Below are 23,337 nucleotides of genomic sequence, written 5' to 3'. Positions count from 1 at the left end.
TCTCTCTCTCACTGACTCTCTCTGTCTCGCTCTCTCTCTCATACTATGAATCTACGGTTATTTGCAATGCACTTTTATTTTCTGTATTTCTTCATGTTTGTTAGTTAGAATCTGACCCTTCTAGAGCACTCTTACCATTCTAACACATGCGAGCACCGGTACATGTGTTCCAGAGGCTCAAGTGACCTAGACTGCTAGACCGCCCCAGGCCACTGCAATGCATTAATGCACTGAGATTTTTAATAGTTGATAATGTTGTGGGAGTTTTCAGGAGGAAAATCTACTACATGCATCGACGGTACAAGTTCATGAGTAGGTGAGTGCTAATTGATTTATTGATCGAATTTTGGGGCACAACCCTAATGTTAATGGTCTCTGGCTATGTTTGATATGGTTTTGGGTTTTCTGTCACCATCCAGGATGGAGAAGAGAATCAACAGATTTCGAGGATGGCTGCCTCGCAAACCCATGAAGTTTGACAACAACACCCTCCCTGACCTGGAGGAGAACGAGAGCTTTACCGCCCCCTTCAGTCGCTCCAGAATACATCAGTGAGTGTGTGTGTGTGTGTGTGTGTGTGTCCACCACCAGTCTGGTATATGTTTTTTCCTTACTAACTTAAAGGTGAAAATGAATCAATGTCTTCCATCTTTAAACCACAATTCTTAGTTTTGGGTACCACATTTTTGCAATGTAAACAAATGAACTAAATTTCCTTGTGGGTGTGGTCCAATTTTAGGGGTCTTTTTGGGGGGCTCACAAGCGCTAGTCGAGGCAAAATTATATAGAATGCACTGAGATGACACCAAGCCAAAATGGTGTGCTTTTCAAAAGCTCAATAAATCCAACGGACTGGAACGGTCTAGAAGAAATATGATCTAGGATCCTTTTCTGTATCTATATTATGTTACAGTTTCACCATTCACAACAAAGACACATTCTTCAACAACGCTACCAGGAGTCGCATCGTCCATCATATCTTGCAAAGGGTCAAATATGAGGAGGGCAAAGACAAAATGGGTGAGATTGTCATCGTCGTCTAACACAGTTACAAATGGCCTTTGGATAATACATTTACATTGTAGTCATTTAGCAGACGCTCTTATCCAGGGTGATTTACAGGAGCAATTAGGGTTAAGTGCCTTGCTCAAGGGTACATTGACAGATTTTTCACCTAGTCGGCTCAGGGATTCGAATCAGCGACCTTTCAGTTACTGGCCCAACGCTCCTAACCGGTAGGCTACCTGGCACCTCTCCAAGTAGTACAAGTCCACTGCTAGATGTGTTCCACGTTTGAGATACAGCATGTCTCTGGTGTGTAGAGTTATTGTTCTTCATGTTCTTGTTTATGCTCCAGGGCTGAATCGTCTTTTGAGCAATAGTTCATACGAGGCAGCTTTTCCCCTTCATGAGGTAATGCACCGACACTTCACGCATTGGCTTGGAAGCAGGGGTGGTACTGGGGGGGGGGGCAGTGCCCCTGTGACAACAATTTTGGACCCCCTTGTGGCCCCCCTAAATGTGGAGTATGAAATCATTTTTTACATAACTAATTTTTGCTATCGTTCTTTTTTTACATCCGTTATTAGACAGTGGCAACGCGGAACACTAATGATTATGAATATGGTCTTTTGCCTGCTAATGCCTGCAATGCAGTGAAGAAAACGATGACAACAATAACGTCTAATGTAACTGGCCCCTCTAACAGTACAACTGGCCCAAGCTTGGCCCCCCCAGTTGAAATGGTCTAGAACCGCCACTGCTTGGAAGAGAAATATCACTTGTAGGATCTTCATTTGAGTCAGTTCACTACAGCAGGAAAATAATCCTGCGGCAACCGAAAAAGTGAATTATTATTTGATTAATAATTAATGGGTATTTTTGTAGGGGTTGATACATTTTTCATTGGGACAAATCAAGTCTGATATTTCAAAGTGGAAATTACAAACTTTAGAAGCATTTTTAAAACTCATACACTACAAGTTTGCATTTCCTGTCAGCAACAAAAAAAGTGATCAAATTAAGATCCTACAGCTGTAGTTATGATGGTACATTACGTGTGTGTGTGTGTGTGTTAACAGGGGAGCTACAGAAGTAAGAACTCCATCCGGACGCATGGAGCAGAGAACCACAGACACTTGCTGTATGAATGCTGGGCCTGGTGGGGTGTGTGGTACAAGTACCAGCCACTGGACCTCATAAGGTACAACACTGTGTTAACACTCCTGCTCTATAAGGACATCACAGATCTAATACAATGTATTATCTGCACCTTGCAGGTTGTCCTCGATCCTGCAAGCAATACAACTTCACCAGCCACATGTATTAAAGCCACATGAATTAATCAATGAAGGAGTGCATTTACCAGATCATTAAAAACGTATGAAGCCACAACATCATTTCAGGGCTGGTACATAATGACATGTTTGTCTCCTGGCGGTGTTGTCAGGCGGTACTTCGGGGAGAAAATTGGTCTCTATTTTGCCTGGCTGGGTTGGTACACTGGGATGCTGTTCCCTGCGGCGCTGGTTGGGCTCATGGTCTTCCTCTACGGCTGGTTCACCCTAGACCACTGCCAGGTCAGGTAATGTGAGCTCACCTAATACTCATTGGTCTTCTTTAATTAGGTTTTACCTCATTGTTTTACCTTAGTGAAGGATAAAATATGTATAAAATACTATGTTTGGTCTTGTGTTCTTCCACTAGAAAAAAATACCAAACATACGCATGCTTTACACTGGTGTAAATTTGTCCTTAGTCTGGTAGAAGTCTATTACCAATGCTATCATTGCCTTAGTCGTGTGGCAGCACTGACACAGGCTGATAAATGCAATAAGAATTGATGAGTGTATGGAACCAGGCTAAAGGTTGTCTGTTATTCTCCAGTAAAGAAATCTGCCAGGCCACTGACATCATCATGTGCCCCATATGTGACGAGTACTGCCCCTACCTGAGACTCTCAGACAGCTGCATCTATGCCAAGGTGACTTCCGTACTACCATGTAGAGTGTGTTAAACATTTGCCCCAGACTGAGCACTGCTGACAAACATCAGGGCAGTTGTGGCTAATTCCGATCCTGGAGAGCCACTGTGTGTGATTCAAATGATTAACTAATGATGGTCATAAATTTAGACCAGAATTATTTTGCGTTAGAGCTGGGCTGAAACAAAAGCCTGCGTACACTGCAGTTCTCCAGGAACAGTGATTTTTGTCATATACTTTTTAGAAACATATTGAATTTTTTGACAAACATTTACTCCAGAGCTATCCCACAGTAAAATGTAAGTATAACACATTGAGCAAGGTAACCTTTTTACTTCACATTTTTGTCATTTAGCAGATGCTCTTATCCAGAGCGACTTGCAGTAGTGAATGCATACATTTTCATACTGGTCCCTCATGGGAATCGAACCCACAACCCTGGTGTTTCAAGCGTCACGCTCTACCAACTGAGCTACACGGGACTACTTTGTGAGCTTGCTCTGGAAAATGTCTAACGAACAGCCCTCCTTTGTAATCTTTATGTACAAATGTGACTACTTTATGTGTTTGTACTGAATTCATGTTTTCAGAAATAATTTCTCTAAGCAATTGCTATTGATCTGTTTCTTGGCTTTAGGTCACCCATCTTTTTGACAACGGAGCAACAGTTTTCTTTGCTGTATTCATGGCTGTGTGGGGTGAGTTTTTATCATTTATTATAAATATGATAGGCTCAATTTAAAACAAATCAAATTTTATTTAAAAAATTCAGTTTAAGAAGTAACTTACTCAACAGTTTTATGGATCAGCATTCCATGCTCACTATATTTAATTTTCAGTAAAGTGTTACAGGGTCCTCCTCAGCATTGCACAAGATCCCAGGCAAAGGGTGTATAGGGAGAGTTAGTGCAGGGCCCAGCCTCATCGTCATAGCAGCAGGGTCTAGGCAGGGAGGATTCAGCCACTTCTACGTCATAACGACAGTAAGCCGGTGCTTTCAGACTCTTCAAGTCCTCTGGAAATTGAATGATGGAAGGGACTGAAACATATGGAATACAGGTGTTATTAACATTGTCTCCAGTTTAGTCAAATGAAAGGTCGCATTTCAACCTGCTTAACTTTTGATTTCAGAATGTAGTGAGATCGAAAGTGTTCAGTGGATTTGATAAAACAAAAACCAAAGTTTTTGTCAAACTACATACTTGCCTTGGTCAGTTCATGGATCACTGCACTGTCATGGCAACATCCCTGGAATAGACCTACCTGTTGTGAGGAGCTTCCCCGTAGAGGGCAGGTTTTTAAGAGCCTGCTTTAGCCTCGTGTCAAAACTCCAGCACTTCAGCAGGCAGAACACAGCTAGGTAGAACTGCAGGCCAAAGGCCAATAGAAGCGCTAGCCAAATGAAGACCTGGGCGGCTGTGTGAGAAGACAGGTGGGGAAAAAGAGTTGAGGAGAGAAAGAGTGAGTGAGATAAAGGAAGAGCGCAAAGCTGGTAGACTAATGTAGAGGAGGGGATGATCAAATGTCTACAGTTTATCCAAAATGTCCCTGGGGAAATGGACCCAGATTAGACCTAGCACATCTGGACAAGAGCTCGTAATGGCCAGGGCCAAGCCCTTTGCAACATATAGCAAAGTAACCATACAGAAGTTGTAGACTGTAACCAGTGTGGTGGAAAAGGCAGTCGAGATTGGTCTCAATATAAAAAAGCTTTATTACGAGCATGCATGCAAGGGAAAACCAATTTGACTCGCTATTTGTTCTCCACAGACATTTTATACAGACCAAGGATGGGTGGGGTGTTTCACATGCCCTTCAAATGAGTTCGGTACTTCTGCTTATCACCACGGATAGTAGACTCTGAGAAAGACCAATCATATCAAGGACATGTCCACTCCCCCACACATCCTGGGACAACAGGAACCATGAAAGATCGTTTGACAGGAAATTACAACAGGGCAGTTTAGAAACAGTTCTAAAACAGACTGGTTAAATTACATATCAGGGAACAGAACAACCTTAAAGACAAGACGAAGAACAGGATGACCTGTGTCTTCTTCAGGTCATGTAAGATTAAAAATCTAATTTCCTCTTCCACACCAGTCCTCTTCCATCTGTTTTCCAGAAACGTACACAATTGAATAATAGGCCATGAACAATGGCTTTAATCCACTGTAGATACCTGACTGTAAACTGCCCAAACACTAATCCATACTACCAGACATCTCTATATTCCAGATAGTTCAAATGAGAAATACAAGTTGTGTAATGCATCTTCTATTCTCTCAGGTGACTTCCAAAGCTGAGCTGGTGAATGCGCTGCCAGACTGTGCTCATATTAAAATAGCTGTAGCTCTTAGTTTTTCAATTATTGATTGCACTGCAAATTCAGACATTGTCTTCAGGGCTTATGGAAACCACTCTTATAAATTTCCTTGTCGTTCATCTTTTATGGTGAGCAATATATGGTATAGAGGGATTTAACTTCAACATACATTTCATCAGGTATTCATTACACACTCTACATATAATACTATACTGTAAGTCAGCAATTTAAATTCAGTTTATCCAAGAAGAATGAATTTACCAACACAAACAATGGAGCAATGCTCCAAAGGTGCATTCTAGGCCACTTTCACATGCAATATATAGCACTTGATTTACAGTTGAAGTCGGAAGTTTACATACACTTAGGTTGGAGTCATTAAAACTCGTTTTTTCAACCACTCCACAAATTTCTTGTTAACAAACTACTTTTGGCAAGTCGGTTAGGACATCTACTTTGTGCATGACACAAGTAATGTTTCCAACAATTGTTTACAGACAGATTATTTCACTTATAATTCACTGTATCACAATTCCAGTGGGTCAGAAGTTTACATACACTAAGTTGACTGTGCCTTTTAAACAGCTTGGAAAATTCCAGAAAATGATGTCATGGCTTTAGAAGCTTCTGATAGACTACTTGACATAATTTGAGTCAATTGTAGGTGTACCTGTGGATGTATTTCAAGGCCTACCTTCAAACTCAGTGCCTCTTTGCTTGACATCATGGGAAAATGAAAAGAAATCAGCCAAGACCTCAGACAAATTGTAGACCTCCACAAGACTGGTTCATCCTTGGGAGCAATTTCCAAACGCCTGAAGTTACTACGTTCATCTGTACAAACAATAGTACGCACGTATAAACACCATGGGACCACACAGCCGTCATACTGCTCAGGACGGAGACGCGTTCTGTCTCCTAGAGATGAACGTACTTTGGTGCGAAAAGTGCAAATCAATCACAGGACAACAGCAAAGGACCTTGTGGAGATGCTGGATGAAACATTTACAAAAGTATCTATATCCACAGTAAAACGAGTCCTATATCGACATAACCTGAAAGGCTGCTCAGCAAGGAAGAAGCCACTGCTCCAAAACCGCCATAAAAAAGCCAGACTACGGTTTGCAACTGCACATGGACACAAAGATCGTACTTTTTGGAGAAATGTCCTCTGGTCTGATGAAACACAAATAGACCTGTTTGGTCATAATGACCATTGTTATGTTTGGAGGAAAATGGGGGAGGCTTGCAAGCCAAAGAACACCATCTCAACCGTGAAGCACGGGGGTGACAGCATCATGTTGTGGGTGTGCTTTGCTGCAGGAGGGACTGGTGCACTTCACAAAATAAATGGAATCATGAGGATGGAAAATGATGTGGCTATATTGAAGCAAGATCTCAAGACATCAGTCAGGAAGTTAAAGCTTGGTCGCAAATGGGTCTTCCAAATGGACAATGACCCCAAGAATACTTCCAAAGTTGTGGCAAAATGGCTTAAGGACAACAAAGTCAAGGTATTAGAGTGGCCATCACAAAGCCCTGACCTCAATCCTATTGAAACATTTGTTGGAAGAACTGAAAAGGTGTGTGCGAGCAAGGAGGCCTACAAACCTGACTGTTACACCAGCTCTGTCAAGAGGAATGGACCAAAATTCACCCAACTTATTGTGGGAAGCTTGTGGAAGGCTACCGGAAAAGGTTGACTCAAGTTACACAATGTAAAGGCAACGCTACCAAATACTAATTGAGTGTATGTAAACTTCTGACCCACTGGGAATGTGATTTTAAGAAATAAAAGCTGAAATAAATAATTCTCTCTACTATTATTCTGACATTTCACATTCTTAAAATAAAGTGGTGATCATAACTGACCTAAAACAGGGAATTTTTATTAGGATTAAATGTCAGGAATTGTGAAAAACTGAGTTTAAATGTATTTGGCTAAGGCGTATGTAAACTTCCGACTTCAACTGTATGTGATTCACTCACCCGCCGTTGGCGTGGGTTCTGGCTGCCAGACCCAGACGTCTGACTGGGAAAGGTCCAGCGAGAAGCTGTCATTCTGGGGACGGCCCATCGATCAACTCCTTAACACAGGACCAGGACCAATCTAGACAAGACGGAGCATGTAGCGTGTAGCGTCAACCACATATTGCTTTAGTTAACAACATTTTGGACTTGACAGAGGCTGTCATAATTCTTCATAAGAGTTTGACAGTAGGGTTTGCATGTTTCTTCAGTGTACGTTATGGTTACTGATTGCATACTTCATGAGTCATGATTTTTGTCATACTGTTCACTGTTTTGAATGGTCACGTGTTGATCAGTGGTCGTTGTTTGTGATGGCTTTACGTAGGCATCGTGTACTTAAAGCTTGAATCCAGCGGTGACACTGCCACATCCGTTTGCGATATTACAACATCTAAGACGTTACATCAAACAACAAACTGTTTTTTTCCACTTCGGACATCTTTGCACGTGCGAGTGAACAGCAGAGTATGTACGATGCTGGATGCTCATTTCCTCAAAACAAGAACAATAACAAATGCGGGTGGGGTGTCCAGTGGTGCTGTTTCGGCTATTGCGAATTTCTTCCCTAATGTGTTATCTAACGTGTTATCTAATGTGTTAGCGAGATTCATATGTAGGTTAAATCTCCACCATTCATCATTATCTTGAGTGCAATGTCTACCAAAAATATTTAATCTAACCCTGCCTTTAATTAATTAGTCACAAATTGGCGATGTTATCTCCTTGGTACAAAGTTACAGTACTTCAATGGTCAAATATATTGCGTGAACTGTGCTTCACTCAACATCATGCAACAAAGTAGATCAGCTAAAAACGTGAAACAGTTACAGTAGGTAGCAAAAATTAATAAACTAACCTGAAACATGTAAGTAATACATGTTAGCTACACTTCAATAGCACACTACTATTTTGTAACAATCCCATAGCCTACTCACATTTTTAGTCTTTTTGTTGTTGTTTGTTGCTAGAGCAAATTATGGAAAATCTACAAGTGATAAACAACCTAACTGCATTCGGTGCTCTTTCAACTGGTAGATTGCAATCATTTTCTGTAGTGCACAACATTTACATTTTAGTCATTTATCTGACACAGTATCCAGACACACTTATAATCATTTAGGTGCATACAAGTGGAACCACAGGTATAAAAGTAGAACAATAAAGCAAAACATTTTAAAATACATTTTGGATTAATCAAGGATAAATAACTGCGTAGGCCCTCAGATACTTAATACAGCTTGGTTCCCCAACTGGCGGGCCGTGGGCAGAATTTGGCCCGCTGGTGGTTTTATTTGGTCCCCAAAGTTTTCTGAGCAAAAACGTTTTCTTTTTTTGTGTGGGGAATTTTCATTGTTGGACATGAGACTGTAAAAAAGAAAACAGTTCATCAGCTTTAAGTTACTTTAATTTAAGAAATCTGTTCCCAAGTATTCTCACGCATAATAGAGAGACACGACGTGATCATATACAAATGCAAGCAAGGTTTGAAATGATTGTTTTAGTCAAACATTATCTGTTCGGGCAGTCTTTTTGCAGTCTACAAATTATTTGTAATTGTGGTTCTAACCTAACCATCCCCTCAAGAAAAAAATGGCCCGCGGCTGAATCTAGTTGATGATTCCTGCAATACAGTATCGTTGGACTGCCTGTAAATAAGTATAAAACTCAACCTACCTGGGTTTGTCCAGAGAGCAGTGGATCTTGCTGCAGGGCCTTGCTGTTGTTCCACACTGACTATTTCTTGGCATTCACCTACAGTAGAATACCCATTGAAATCTCTTCATTAACATTCCTCTGAAGTGTGCTCCCCTGCTGCTGGCTCTGCAGAAGCATGTGCCTTTCCACCAAAAGAGACCGCTAGTCAATGGCCGGCCTCATGCAACTGTCTGGAACTACTAAAACATGTGCCTTTCCATTCAGAGCTACTAGTTTAACTGATCTTAGTCCAGCCTCTGCAAAGAGATATTGCTCTGATTGTCAAGTGACACACTGGTAAACAGATTGGCAATGGGTAACCCATCCAAAGGACCTTGTTCAGGAGAACCTTCCCTCTCTCTCCAGTGCTTTAAAGGCAGCAATGGCTTGTTGGTGAAATGACCTATTGTGACCATCCTAAATAGCTAAAATATTGAACGATTTTAGATAACTGAAGTAACAGTATGAATCCTGGCACCCAGCTGCAAAATACTTGTATTATTATCTTATCTGAATGTGGAGAACTTCTTGAAGTGATAATTGAATCATTTTGAGTCATGCAAAACAACCTTCAACAAAGAAAGCGATGGTTGAATTTAAATGGTTCCTGTTTTTGGCAGCATTGCAAGAGATGGTTGAATTTAAATGATTCTGTTTGTAATACATTTCCAACATTGTTTTATATCTTGAACACAAGTGTACATATTTGTCCCACGTTGAATATGACACATACTCACCTAGCCCTAACAACCCTCAAACACTGACCTAGTTGTGTATTTTAGCAACCGTGTTTCTCGAGTTCTGGAAGAGGCGGCGAGCAGTCCTTGCATATGACTGGGACCTAATTGACTGGGAGGAAGAGGAGGTAAATATATCTTCATTATGATCAGCATCATCAAATTAGAAATAATCTCCCAGGCATAACGTATGTGTTTCTTGCAAGAAGATCTTTTCAGATTATTTTTTTTTACATTTCTTAAAAGATTTTAACAATCATACCATGAAGGTCCTAGGGACGTTCCACTTTTCTGAAATATACAAAATATTACAAGAGGGAGCATTGCCTTGAGATTCCCACTCAGGTTATGACTAGGTTTGAGTAGCGGGAACTGGGTTACTGAGATTTTCCACCCAAACCCAATCCCTTTTCTCAGGATAAATAACAGCAAGAAACCGGTAAATGAGTTCTATGAACAGCATGATGTGAAATAGAACTGTTAAATTATATGCAACGTCTAAATCTTATCTAGTCTACGGCCTTCTCTCTGCTATCGCATATCTGCATGATCAATCATCAATGCTCACGTTGGGGACAGACAGCCCACCTCAGTATGGAGCACAGAATTCTTTTTTTATATATATATATATATATATATGAGGTACATTAATGTAATATTTTTTTTAAACACCCCCTTTCTAAAATTAGGGTTTTAATTGAATAACAAAAATATATACATTCTGCCCACTTATTTTCCTTCCAAATGTGTTTGCCAGTTTTGCACATATCTAAATATTACCAAAAGGGAGGGTTATACTCTAATACACACGTCACACAATGTTGTATGTATGTGTGTGTATATATATAATATAAACCTACTAATTATAGAAATGTAAAATAGGCCTTACTACATTTTTTTTCAATCAAATTCCCTTGCCTAAAATTTTAACTTTGTAGGCTGCATGTCCTGCACCAGCATAACAGTTTCTCTCCTTCAGCTTCATGGTTTGAGCGATGTCCATATAATACAGTGACACAGTCCACACTCCAAAAATTAAACACTTTGAATGACACTTCCAGTTTTGGCGGGAAATACCGGGTTACCCGGGAGAAAAGTGATTTTATTCTTGGGATGGAACATTTGTAAATACCAGGAAAATATTCAACCTTGGTTATGACACTCTGCTGTGTTCTTGAAATACCCACAGTTATGCATTCTACAGCTGTTTCAAGAAATCCAAGGAGACGTATCATGATCACGTTCCTAGAACATTTTGCAGACGTTTGCAGAACATTCTGGGAGCGTTTGTGGCTCAGCCAGCTTTCTGTGTGCTGCAGGAGGAAATCCGTCCCCAGTTTGAGGCCAAATATTCCAAAAAGGAGAGGATGAACCCCATATCTGGAAAGCCTGAGCCGTACCAGGCCTTTACAGACAAGTACAGCCGACTCATCGTCTCAGCTTCTGGAATTTTCTTTATGGTAAGTCCCTGGAGTAGGTATAGTGAATATTTCATAATAAATTAATTTGAGTAGGGACAGATTCATTAAAATGGTTTGCATGTTGCCTCATGCTTGGCGCTTGTTAAACTAGTTTCCCACTGGGTTTTGTTTGAATTCATTCAAGTCTTCAGTAAGTGGCCCATGCAGGAATCAAACCCACAACTGTGATGTTGCAAGCAAGCCAACTCAAGGCAGTGAGCTATCAATCAGATTTGCCTTGTTGCTATCGGTGTGTCTGACCAGAGTGTTTTATTGACCTCAGATACTGGTGGTGATCGCTGCCGTCTTCGGCATCGTGATTTACCGCGTGATCACAGTCAGCACTTTTGCCGCCTTCGGCTGGGCTCTCATCAGGAATAACTCTCAGGTGGCCACCACCGGCACAGCCGTGTGCATCAACTTCTGCATCATCATGCTCCTCAATGTGGTAAGGGCTTTGTTGAGAAATGCATTTAGGATTATGAGATTAAAAAACTGGCATATATAGGTGTTCCTAATGTTGTGTACATTCAGTGTGTGTGTGTGTGCACGCGTGTGTGTGTATATGTGTGTGTGTATATATATATATATATATGCATGCATACATACATATGCACACTGAATGTACACAACATTAGGAACACCTGCTCCACCCAAAGGACATCCAGCCAACGGTAAACCAGTGGTTAAAAACGGGTCATTGATGAAAGGGGACAAAGGAGGCTGTGACACAAATTGTGCAGAGCAGCAGACGGGCTACAGTTAGTCAACTGACAATCCAGTACAACATTGGTGCCCAAAAACACACGAAAGAATGCACAACCCGTCATACCTTGACACGAATGGAGTATGGCAGCCGACGACCTTACAGAGTTCCACTTCTTTCATTAAAAACAGGAAACTGTGGTTGCAGTGGGCTAAGCAACGAAGACACTGGAGAATTGGAAAAACATTGCCTGGTCTGATGAATCCTGGTTCCTGCTGTTTCACAGTGATGGGAGGACTAGGGTACGGAGAAAACCACGAGCACATGGATCCATCATACCGTGTGTCAACATTACAGGCTGGTGGTGGTGGTGTGATGGTGTGGGGTGTGTTTTCATGGCACACATTAGGCCCCTTGATAAAAGTGGAGCAACAGTTGAATGCCAAAGGATATCTGAACATCATTGCCAATCAGGTGCATCCCTTCATGGCAGCAGTGTATCTGTCTGCAAATAGATTTTTAACAGCAGGATAATGCCCCATGACACAAGGCTAGGATTGTCCAGAAATGGTTCCACGAACATGAATGAATTCAGCTTACTGCACTGGCTTGCCCAGTCACCAGATCCCAATCCAATTGAGCATCTGTGGGATGAGATGGAACAAGCTATTTGGAGTAGAGATCCACTACCAGCAATTCATGGGGGAATCATTGGAGTCAACATGGGCCAGCATCTTTGTGGAACGCTTTCGATGCCTTGTCCATGACCTGATGAATTGTGGCTGTTCTGAGAGCAAAGGGGGGTGCAACTCAATATTAGGAAGGTGTTCTTAATGTTTTGTACACTCAGTGTATATTAATGTCTTATCAGTGGTGAAACCCTCATGTCGTGTAGCGCTTTTTGATATAGTTAACTACAGTTGCGCTCAAAATGTTGATAAAAATGGATCCTTACGCCCTTCAATGTCGTGACGTATTGAATTTTAGCTACAACAGCATGAGAATCAAGAGAATCATGGAAAACAAACCCTATTAACTGGTAACCTTGTTTTTTTTTCAGTTGTATGAAAAAGTTGCCCTTCTGCTCACCAATTTAGGTAAGCTACAACTGTTCCTCCATCTGTCATCATGCTGTAACATGCCATCCTCAGAGGTAATTACAGTCAATATAATGCAGGGGCTGTCATTTTATACACACCCTCTCTCTTTTGGTCTCCCTCTTTATTTTTCTTTCTCTATTTTAATGTTATTCTCTATTTTCTCTCTCTTTCTGTTTCTCTGTCTCTCCCTCTGGCTCTGTATCCACAGAGCAGCCAAGGACTGAGTCAGAGTGGGAGAACAGCTTCACCCTGAAGATGTTCCTGTTTCAGTTTGTCAATCTCAACAGCTCTACCTTCTACATAGCTTTTTTCCTGGGCAGGTGAGGAAACATCTCTACATGGTGTAAATTGTAATACCCGACTATATTTCATAGAGATTAGTTAGTAAAATGATGTGACCTCCTTTGTCAGGTTCACTGGTCGGCCAGGAGCCTATATCCGCCTCATTAACCGCTGGAAACTGGAAGAGGTGAGTGAACTTGTATGTTTTTCATTAGGCTTTTCAAATAAGGTTCAACGTGGAACATTTCTAATGGAAAGTACTCTCGTGGACAGATGCATTTAACATAAATGGTAGTAGCATCTGTCGACAGACTGTGGGATGCCACAACGAATTAGGAACTTTGTTCCAGTACGTAGATTTTTTCATCGCTGATCACATCACAATTTCGTAGGTGCTCGCATCTTTCGAATTTAGGAAGTGGAGGGGACATTTTGTTCCGTAGACTTGCCAGAAACCGTCTGAGAGTTTCAGATTAGAGGGGTGGAGACTTCACTAGTCTCTTTAGTATATTTCCTAACACGTCTCCTCACAGAACTTAATTGAGTTTATGCTGCAAATACCCCAAAAATTTGTTCTGGGTGTCCCAGATTAAGTAGAAAGTAGCTTGGATCATTTTGGGACTCCTCCGTAGTAAAAAAGATTTTGGAAGCTTTAGAAATGCATTTATTAATGTCTACATTAGTTTTGCCAAGTATATTCTTTTACAGACACCTTAATGTATTCTCACTCAAACCTCTGTGTTATGAACCAGAAAATGATGGTTAGGATGTAGGGTTACTGGATAGTTAGTTGAAGAGTTGTTGATTGAATAAAGTGTCGGCACTGTTTCCCCTTTCTGTGTAGTGCCATCCTAGTGGTTGTTTGATAGATCTCTGCATGCAGATGGGTATCATCATGGTGCTCAAGCAGACCTGGAACAACTTCATGGAGCTGGGCTACCCGTAAGTATGGCCTGGCTTAGCCAATTAGACGCAACTAGCGCCTAGTGTGTCATCTCCACCAGTCACCCCCCGTGACTTTATAATTGCTTGTTTGTCAGGCTGATCCAGAACTGGTGGACGCGGCGAAGGCTGAGGCAGGAGCACGGCCCCAACGCCAAGGCCAGCTTCCCGCAGTGGGAGAGGGACTACAACCTGCAGCCCATGAATGCCTACGGACTGTTTGACGAATACCTGGAGATGAGTATGTACCCTTTGACCCTGAGCCCACATTTAAAGCAACTGTCCAATGAAAATCTCACTTTTAAAACGTAATATTCTGTAAACTCATACCCAAATAATGTTGTTGACTCATCCTATACTCGTATTTATGGCCAAAGCATACATTGGAGAAAGAAAAAAAAAACGTTTTTTTAAAAACACCTCAAACAGACCGTTTAAAAAATGCTTGCTATTTCCACATAAAGGATGATGTCATCCTCCTGAGGAGGAGCTGGCCAATCAGTTGGTCTACTCATATGCATTTTTTTAATTACCAGTGTACACACACACCTTTCTGTTGTTGGGTTACACCGTTCCAATACAGAAAAGCTGCTTTTTAACATACTTAATTACCATTTTTTGGATGAAAAATATTTCACTCATGTTGTAATTAATTCTAGGTTATATTCCATAGAAATCTGGAGACACTGGACAGTTACTTTAAAATGCAAATCATTTCTATCTCACTATCAATCAATTGACCAATCAGAAGAAATCAGTGTGGCTCGAGCCATATAGACCTGGGTGAGACCTGAGTGAGCAACCAAGTAAGCCACTGTTCTGCATTGAGAACACTGAGAATCATTGCCGTCATCATCTTGTATACAGTTAATACATAAATGCAGAAAACATAGCCAACTCCTCTGTGTAAGACGGGTGTAAAAATGTGTTGTTGTCATCGATAGATCCTCTTTCTGTTTGTCCCATTCCCATCAGTGGTGCTTATACTGTTCTGTTTATGTTCACACGCTTTGACTAGAAATGGCTCAATTTTAGACACTGGAATGATTTGGACATGAAATGCTAAACATGTTAATTTGGGGGATATTGAGTTACATTGGTCTTTCGACAAAAAAAACAACAATGTTAGCGTTTGGGAATTGTGGCCACTGGCCAGGTATATAAAACCAAAGGATGGATGGATGTCTAACCTTGTCTCTAGACTTCTTACAGCGTAAGGAAAACGATTACATGTGTATATTGGGTGAACCATTTCCTTAAACAATTTGGGTAACACTTTACACGGGGTTCTTATTACAGTGTAATTATTCCTGTGAGTACAGTGTAATTATTCCTGTGAGTACAGTGTAATTATTCCTGTGAGTACAGTGTAATTGTTCCTGTGAGTACAGTGTAATTGTTCCTGTGAGTACAGTGTTACAAGAATTTGAATTACTCATTGTTACACTCCGACGTAGAGCAGCACAACTCACCCTAGCAGCACCCCTAGACGTTACCATTAGTTACGCTAACAGTAAGTACAGCGTAGCAATGACTAATTACAATTCTTTTTGCACTGCTTACAATAATAATTCAACAGTAATAAGAGTAGTGTAATGTAAATTGTTAATAATTTGAGAGAACCTATTGGTCAGATGTGGGACACCAACTCCGTTGTCTCCGTTGTCATTTTTCCCTGATTGCCTGATTGCTTGCAGTGAACATGAAAGGTACTGTAGAACAAAATGTTGTTTACTAGTTAGGTCATGAATGCATGTGCCAAATATGTTTACTGCGCTCCTTGCCATCATATTCTGCTTTGCCAGGCAAACTGCACATGGAGAGGAGAAAGGCCATGAATATTAGCTAAGGACCTAATTACTTCTATAGAAAAAAGATTTCCACTGGGCAGAAGTGTCCTATGAGGGGCTACGGGTGGTTCTGCGGTGGGCAAAGTGCTGGTGTTAGTGCCAACTTTTTCTCCAGGCTGCCAAAACAATAACACACCTGGCTACAGTCTATTGATGACTATAGATTACCTCAGAGGATGTTGATTAACCTAGCTAGTTTCTGGGTGGTGGAAAGGACCTTTCTGTCTGAGAGATTCCAGACTGAAATACAACCTACTTGAATAAGTGGCCAGTTCATAGATTAAATGTCACAAGGCCCACATGAGGCTAAAAAACACCTGTCATAAGAATACAGAATTTCTAACAATTTATACCAGTATTACAAATGACCCGGGAATGTAATTTACCAAGTAAGCACTGGCGTAAAGAGTGAGTGGTTATGACCTGTGTATGATGTCATAATTAAAAAGTTATCTCATAGTTAACTGAAGTATAATGCTATGCAATTCTCCATGTGAAATGTCCATATCAATCTGTAAGCTCTTCGCCTTTACAGGAATGACATTCCCTAAAACGGCATGCAGCCTCTGCCAACTTCACTAACTAGGAGAGATCATTATTGAAATGTCATAATTTCAATATTTCACTATTTTATAATCCTCTAATACAGTCTATTTAAGAACTTTTGAGTAAAAACCAGGAACATGTTTGGACAGTAAGAACTCTAACCTGCTCTTGTTACATTCTAGAATAAGTTGATCTACATGACTGATTTATCCTCTTTGCCCCCCTGGGGAGCTGGAGGTCGAAGGTTAACCATAAACTAGCACTCGTACAGTGTTTGCTCATGTAAACCATTATATACATGCCATGTACTGTATATATCATGTTTTACATTTATTTACCAGCAATGTGAATGCTGGTAAATGTGAATCATTAATGTCTACATAGATTTTCAATGTGTATATTGAAGGAAAAGTCTGCCCCAAAACTATCTTTTGGTATTTGTTTAATTAGTCCATTGTTGACATAGTCCCAAAATGTTTTGCTTGTCAGCACTCAAGTTTTCAAGCTACGTAACTTTCAAAATACAGAAATCATCACTGTATGATGCAAAACGCAGCATCATATAATGCATCATACAGTGATGATTTCTGTATTTTGAAAGTTACGTAGCTTGAAAACTTGAGTGCTGACAAGCAAAACATTTTGGGACTATGTCAACAATGGACTAATTTAACAAATACCAAAAGATGGTTTTTGAGGTGGAATTGTCCTTTAAGTATGATTATGTGAGGTACATAAAGCAGGCACATGTCATGTATTAATCACACAATGGTTACGTGAAGCATTTCTCCTACATGTGTTTGGTGTAGACAGATTTATGTATGACGATGCCAGATGACCGTGACATTTATGACAATGACAGATCAGTGTAACGCTTAGGCTAGGATTCCGTGGTTGCACACAGCATGCAGCTATATCCACATGCATGTGTCACTGTTTATTTTAACCCATAATGCTATTTTAACCCATAATGCTGCATAGATCCATTATGTGGTGTCTCTGTAGGCTTTTTGAATGCTGATTTTGTATTTACGCTCGATGTACTACCATCTGTGACTTCCTTGGCGAGGCTCTTCACGAAGCACAAAATCTAATGGCTAACTTTGTCCTGTAAAATGCCCACACGCACTGACTTACAGTAACAATTGCGACATTGAATGGTATAACCTCAAATCATATTGGCCTTTTTGAGTGAATATGGCTTTGGGGTGGCCATCTGTACAAAATGTAATGGGATTTTTGAATGGGGTTTTGAATAGGGCTACTGGTGACGCTTTACTCTCGGTGTCTGTGTGTTTCAGTCTTACAGTTTGGCTTCACCACCATATTTGTGGCAGCTTTCCCCCTGGCCCCGCTCCTGGCCCTCCTCAACAACATCATCGAGATCCGCTTGGACGCCTACAAGTTTGTCACCCAGTGGCGGAGACCCCTGCCCTCTCAAGCCAAAGACATAGGTTAGGCTCATCTTCCGCTCTGACAATCCCCTACTGTAGGGCCATTTTCAAAGGAACGCAAAACATGCCATATAGACGTAATTGTTTTACGCCAACACTGTGCCTGAGCTATTTTCACTTAATGGAACCCTATTTCATTAGTTTCAGCACAGACAGAAGATTTTAGCCGGCCAGTCTATTATGCTTTATACTTTTGGAATCATTCTCAAACCCCTTTATAAGTATTCTTTGAAGACGTCCTGACAGGCTGCTTGCTGGTGAACTGTAATAAATCGTTTGCATCGGAGCCAGAACATTGTTATTTTCTCTCCAGGGATCTGGTACGGCATCCTGGAGGGCATCGGTATCTTGTCCGTCATCACCAACGCCTTTGTCATCGCCGTCACCTCCGACTTCATCCCACGCCTTGTCTACGCATACAAGTACGGCCCGTGTGCCGGGCAGGGCCGGGCCGGGGAGAGGTGAGCGAGCCTGACCACAGTGACCACACAGGCAAAGTGTCTGCCTTTTGACATGTATTCTGGCTAGTAATAGAGGGCAGCGGCATTGTCCTGCATCACAACGTCAAACCACTGACATTTTATTGTTTCCTGTCCAGGTGCATGATGGGATATGTGAACGCCAGTCTATCGATGTTCAGAGTGTCTGATTTTGAGAACACGTCGGTGCCCAGGACAGATGGATCGGATATGTTTGGAGAAGCAGTGAAGTACTGCAGGTAGGTTTGGTGACCAAACCTCTTGGTATGGTTGGGCTTGTTTGAACAGAAAAGTCATAACCTTTGACCTTTCGACCCTGTGTTTGACCCCCCAGGTACCGTGACTACAGAGTGCCCCCAGACTCGCCCGGTGAGCCATACTCCTACACGCTGCAGTTCTGGCATGTCCTGGCCGCACGACTGGCCTTCATCATAGTCTTCGAGGTTAGTTTGTACAGTTCATTCCATTCAACAAAACCATAACACAATATTCAGCCAAGATGATTCTGTAATTACTGTACTATTGGTGTTGTGTTCTTTTGTAGCACATGGTTTTCACCATCAAGAACCTGATCGCCTACCTGATCCCAGACCTGCCCAAGGACCTGCGGGACCGCATGCGGCGGGAGAAATACCTGATCCAGGAGATGATGTACGAGGCCGAGCTAGAAAGACTGCAGAAGGAGAAGAACGAGAAGAAGAAGAATTACAGGGCCCATCATAACGCATTGCTCTGAATGCACAAACAGGTGATAAATAACTACACTGCACTGAATAGTGACAGGCAATCTATAACAGTTTGCAGGCTGCAGAGTGTGGCGTATAGGAATTACATTTATATATAGGAAGAATAAGTCACCTGTATGACCAAGGTGTAGCACCACTCATCTGGGTGAAGCACGGCTGTCATTTTATGCCTGAACGCTCAACACACATCAGCTATCGAAGTAAGATTTGCCAATTGAAGCACCGGACGACAAGGGACCAGGTTGTGCATGGAAGGGAAATAAGGAAATAAAATAAAAAGTAATGTCCCTTTTGTTCCTGTTGTCTAGAAGTTCCACTACTGTTGTGATTATCTACTGACACGCTCTCTATGACTCCACAGGTCATACTGGTGTCCATTTTTGCTCGGTGGTGTTGTGTGTGGGAATGACAGAGAACTGGCTGCATGCACGCCAGGGACTGTCCTGCCTGTCTGCGTCTCTCACTGGACCAGGTGAGCGCCCCCAAGAGGACCATCCAACAAACCTGCATTCAGCATGCTCCTCGCCATGGTGTTCAAACGTACTGTACGTCATTCTGAAACCGAGAAGCCAGTGGGTGAGGGGGAAAAAAGAGGACATACATTGGAACATTTGACAATGGGTTTACTAATTTTTTCCAGATTGCTCCTTCCACTTTGGACTCACAACTGTACATTTCTTGAAAACCTGAATGTAGATTTCAAAGAAACACAAAAAAACTAACTTTTGCAGTTCTATTGTCACAACTTAAAAAAAGATTCTGTCATCCGTGCGGTTGAATGACAAACCCTGTTTACAATCCTAGCCTTTTTATTTTCAGGACAAACTCATGAGGAATCATGATCAATTGCTTTTACAAGGCTGTAAACCTTCGGCCATGTTCTCTGCTTACGTTGTGTGCTGCTTACAATGTTATTTTGAAATGTTCCATCAGATCTGTGTTAGTGGACGCAGACTGCTCAAACATCCAATGCCTTCCTTTACAATGGATACTAATTACAAGAGTAATAAAAATTCATATTTGTTACAAACCGGTTTTGTAATTGTCCCATTTGCACTTTGATGTGATTTTAAAACCGTCTCAACATGTTTCCATCTGACAGAATGTGCCACTATGAGAATCTCCATGCGGGTTAGCACGTCCTTAGCGGGTAGGTCAGGTTGTCAGAACACAGTATGCATCACTAACACTGATGTCTCCTCCAGCTCGTTTAGAGGCTGCCCACCAAGTAACTGTAACTGCAGCTACTGTCTGCCTCTAGTGTCTAGTGTGGTAACACCTGATTCCCCCTCTGCAGTTCCCTACTTGGCCACCAAGGGGTGCCAATACACCTATCTTCTGATGCAGTCACAGACCTCAACAATGAGAGAGAGAAGGGAATAGGTAGGTGTACAGTTAGTTCTCACATTTTTTTTGACAAGTGTCCAAAGATAAACACAGTCATGTTCTGATACTTTGAAGATGAGAAGTATCTTTATTTATGTTTATTGTAGGGTGGGGTTTTTTTGTGCCCCTGGAAGAATTCTTGTTCGGTTTACACCATTATTGGTGTAAAATATCTGTCAAATCCTTAAAGCTTTATGTTTATTTGAATGCTCTCTACTGTTGGCAGCTTTCTCCTGTACATTTATATAATTCCTAGTGTCTACATGTCTATGTAATAGTAATACACATTTTGCCAACAGTTGGTTCCCCAAGCACCGCCTCAATATTGACCACTTTCTTTCATATCCGTAGGAATTGTCAGGCTTGTTTCACACATTTGGCACTACAACAGCCTATCAAGGTGAACTAGCTTGTTATCCTTTTCTGTGATAGGTAACAGTTACATTGAGGATAAGATGTAATTTAAAACTGTTACAGCTCCTATTCATGATTGACGTTCAGGGGTCTAATAAGACAAAACAAGAATATGGCTGAAGTGGCCAGTCAAGGTCATGTTGGCACACAGAGCACACTGAAAGGCCTTTTCAGCAGCAACCACAGGGCTGGATTCAAGCAGAAATTGGATGTTCCTGTTTGAGCACAAAATACACAAATGTTGGGGGGAAATTTCTTGGCTGAATGTCATTGCAGAGAGACAGCATTTTGGTTGGAAGTTGATTGTCTTGACAACGGAATCACACCCATCTTGCAACTGTCTTGACCCTGGAAGCCTGAGAAAAGGGCTTTGTAATGCCACTGGGAAGTTCCAAGCCATTGTGTATGTTTTATGAAAACCGCTTTTACAGTATTTTGTCTATGGTCATATTGTGTTAGCATTATAAAGCCATTCTGAGGTTACATAAAGTATCCCTTCTTAGTCTGTCTGACCTTGACTGGAACTGTTACATGTGGAGCTGGAAGCTGTTGGAAATCACATTAGCATCTGAGTCGTTGAGATGTAGCTTACGTAATAATACATGGATGTACTAATCACCTAATAACCACCGTATCCATAAGGGTGTCTTTCTATATTGTTTTTAGCTTCATAACTTTTCCATATTGTTCCATTTTATATATTCAAAATGCTTAATCCTCCTGACCCTTGCAAAATGCTTGTAATCTGCTGTTCAGATTTTTAACTTTCGCTTGTAAATGATGCACATCACTACAAATTGGAGGCTACAAGTTCTATGTAGTCCAGTGCCATGTCCTTCAGGGTGGATTACTGTGGTGTGATGGAGTTAGCGTAGGGTGCCCATCCACACACACTCTCCATTCTGAGAATTAAAAACAGGAGGGGAAACATGGCATGTTTGTTTCCTATTAAGGCAAATTTTCACCTCTAAAAGGATTATCTCTGACACCGGCTCTGAGTTGCGTAAGGCTATCCTGGGAATCTGCGATCATATCAGCCATGGCCTCATATCCTGTATTTTTTCAGAAATGTCTAATACGAAGTGGTGGGGACCTGGGAACATAGAAATAGAATGAATGAATAGATTATATTTATATGTCCAGGCTCCTGTTTGATGGGACGTAAGCTTCATTTGAGTTTTCATCCATTTCGTTCAGACCAGTGACCAGTGTTCCTTGACCCGTCTGGTGTTTTTTTTCTTCAGATTTGTATCCCTTGCTAGTCTTTCTAATTTATCCATTCTAACTAATTTTCTAATACTTATTCATGCAGGACTACTCAGTCTACCTCTCCAGTCTGTCTCAGCCACGATTCAGACATCAAACACAGTGTCCCATGTTATACCCAGACTTATTGGTGTTCAATAACATTTAATGAGTTCTCAAATATAGACTTTCAGATTTTAATTGAAGAGACCCCCTGCTTTGTGTGGTTCCTTGAATGTTGCTTGCCTAATGTCTTCAAGAGAGCGAGAGTTGCACCCCTTCTGAAAAAAACCTACACTCGATCCCTCCGATGTCAACAACTACAGACCAGTATCCCTTCTTTCTTTTCTCTCCAAAACTCTTGAACGTGCCGTCCTTGGCCAGCTCTCCTGCTATCTCTCTCAGAATGACCTTCTTGATCCTAATCAGTCAGGTTTCAAGACTGGGCATTCAACTGAGACTGCTCTTCTCTGTGTCACGGAGGCTCTCCGCACTGCTAAAGCTAACTCTCTCTCCTCTGCTCTCATACTTCTAGACCTATCTGCTGCCTTTGATACTGTGAACCATCAGATCCTCCTCTCCACCCTCTCCGAGTTGGGCATCTCCGGCGCGGCCCACGCTTGGATTGCGTCCTACCTGACAGGTCGCTCCTACCAGGTGGCGTGGCGAGAATCTGTCTCCGCACCATGCGCTCTCACCACTGGTGTCCCCCAGGGCTCTGTTCTAGGCCCTCTCCTATTCTCGCTATACACCAAGTCACTTGGCTCTGTCATATCCTCACATGGTCTCTCCTATCATTGCTATGCAGACGACACACAATTAATCTTCTCCTTTCCCCCTTCTGATAACCAGGCGGCGAATCGCATCTCTGCATGTCTGTCATACATATCAGTGTGGATGACGGATCACCAGCTCAAGCTGAACCTCGGCAAGACGGAGCTGCTCTTCCTCCCGG

The 23,337-nt window shown here is 41.6% G+C and overlaps 1 protein-coding gene across 3 annotated transcripts in view; it reads left to right on the top strand.

The window, feature by feature from the left end:
* LOC106609519 (anoctamin-4) overlaps positions 1-20,367 on the top strand; it is a 45,429-nt gene extending 25,062 nt beyond the window's left edge. For all 3 annotated transcript variants that reach the window (XM_045722178.1, XM_045722179.1, XM_014208436.2), the window contains 22 exons: positions 272-316; positions 420-551; positions 914-1,020; positions 1,358-1,413; positions 2,082-2,203; positions 2,450-2,584; positions 2,887-2,983; positions 3,621-3,681; positions 9,818-9,900; positions 11,092-11,232; positions 11,516-11,680; positions 12,999-13,035; positions 13,247-13,358; positions 13,450-13,507; positions 14,165-14,262; positions 14,361-14,503; positions 17,960-18,112; positions 18,426-18,573; positions 18,711-18,830; positions 18,926-19,034; positions 19,136-19,339; positions 19,699-20,367. In XM_045722178.1, the coding sequence (XP_045578134.1) occupies positions 272-316; positions 420-551; positions 914-1,020; positions 1,358-1,413; positions 2,082-2,203; positions 2,450-2,584; positions 2,887-2,983; positions 3,621-3,681; positions 9,818-9,900; positions 11,092-11,232; positions 11,516-11,680; positions 12,999-13,035; positions 13,247-13,358; positions 13,450-13,507; positions 14,165-14,262; positions 14,361-14,503; positions 17,960-18,112; positions 18,426-18,573; positions 18,711-18,830; positions 18,926-19,034; positions 19,136-19,327 (2,314 nt within the window). In that variant the 3' untranslated portion in view covers positions 19,328-19,339; positions 19,699-20,367. The remainder of the gene's footprint in view (positions 1-271; positions 317-419; positions 552-913; positions 1,021-1,357; positions 1,414-2,081; positions 2,204-2,449; positions 2,585-2,886; positions 2,984-3,620; positions 3,682-9,817; positions 9,901-11,091; positions 11,233-11,515; positions 11,681-12,998; positions 13,036-13,246; positions 13,359-13,449; positions 13,508-14,164; positions 14,263-14,360; positions 14,504-17,959; positions 18,113-18,425; positions 18,574-18,710; positions 18,831-18,925; positions 19,035-19,135; positions 19,340-19,698) is intronic.
* Positions 20,368-23,337: the final 2,970 nt, after the last annotated feature.

Source organism: Salmo salar, chromosome ssa07, assembly GCF_905237065.1.
Source record: "Salmo salar chromosome ssa07, Ssal_v3.1, whole genome shotgun sequence".
NCBI classification, from domain to species: domain Eukaryota; kingdom Metazoa; phylum Chordata; class Actinopteri; order Salmoniformes; family Salmonidae; genus Salmo; species Salmo salar.
The sequence above is the reverse complement of the archived record's forward strand: the minus strand, read 5'-3'. Positions and strand labels throughout refer to the sequence as shown.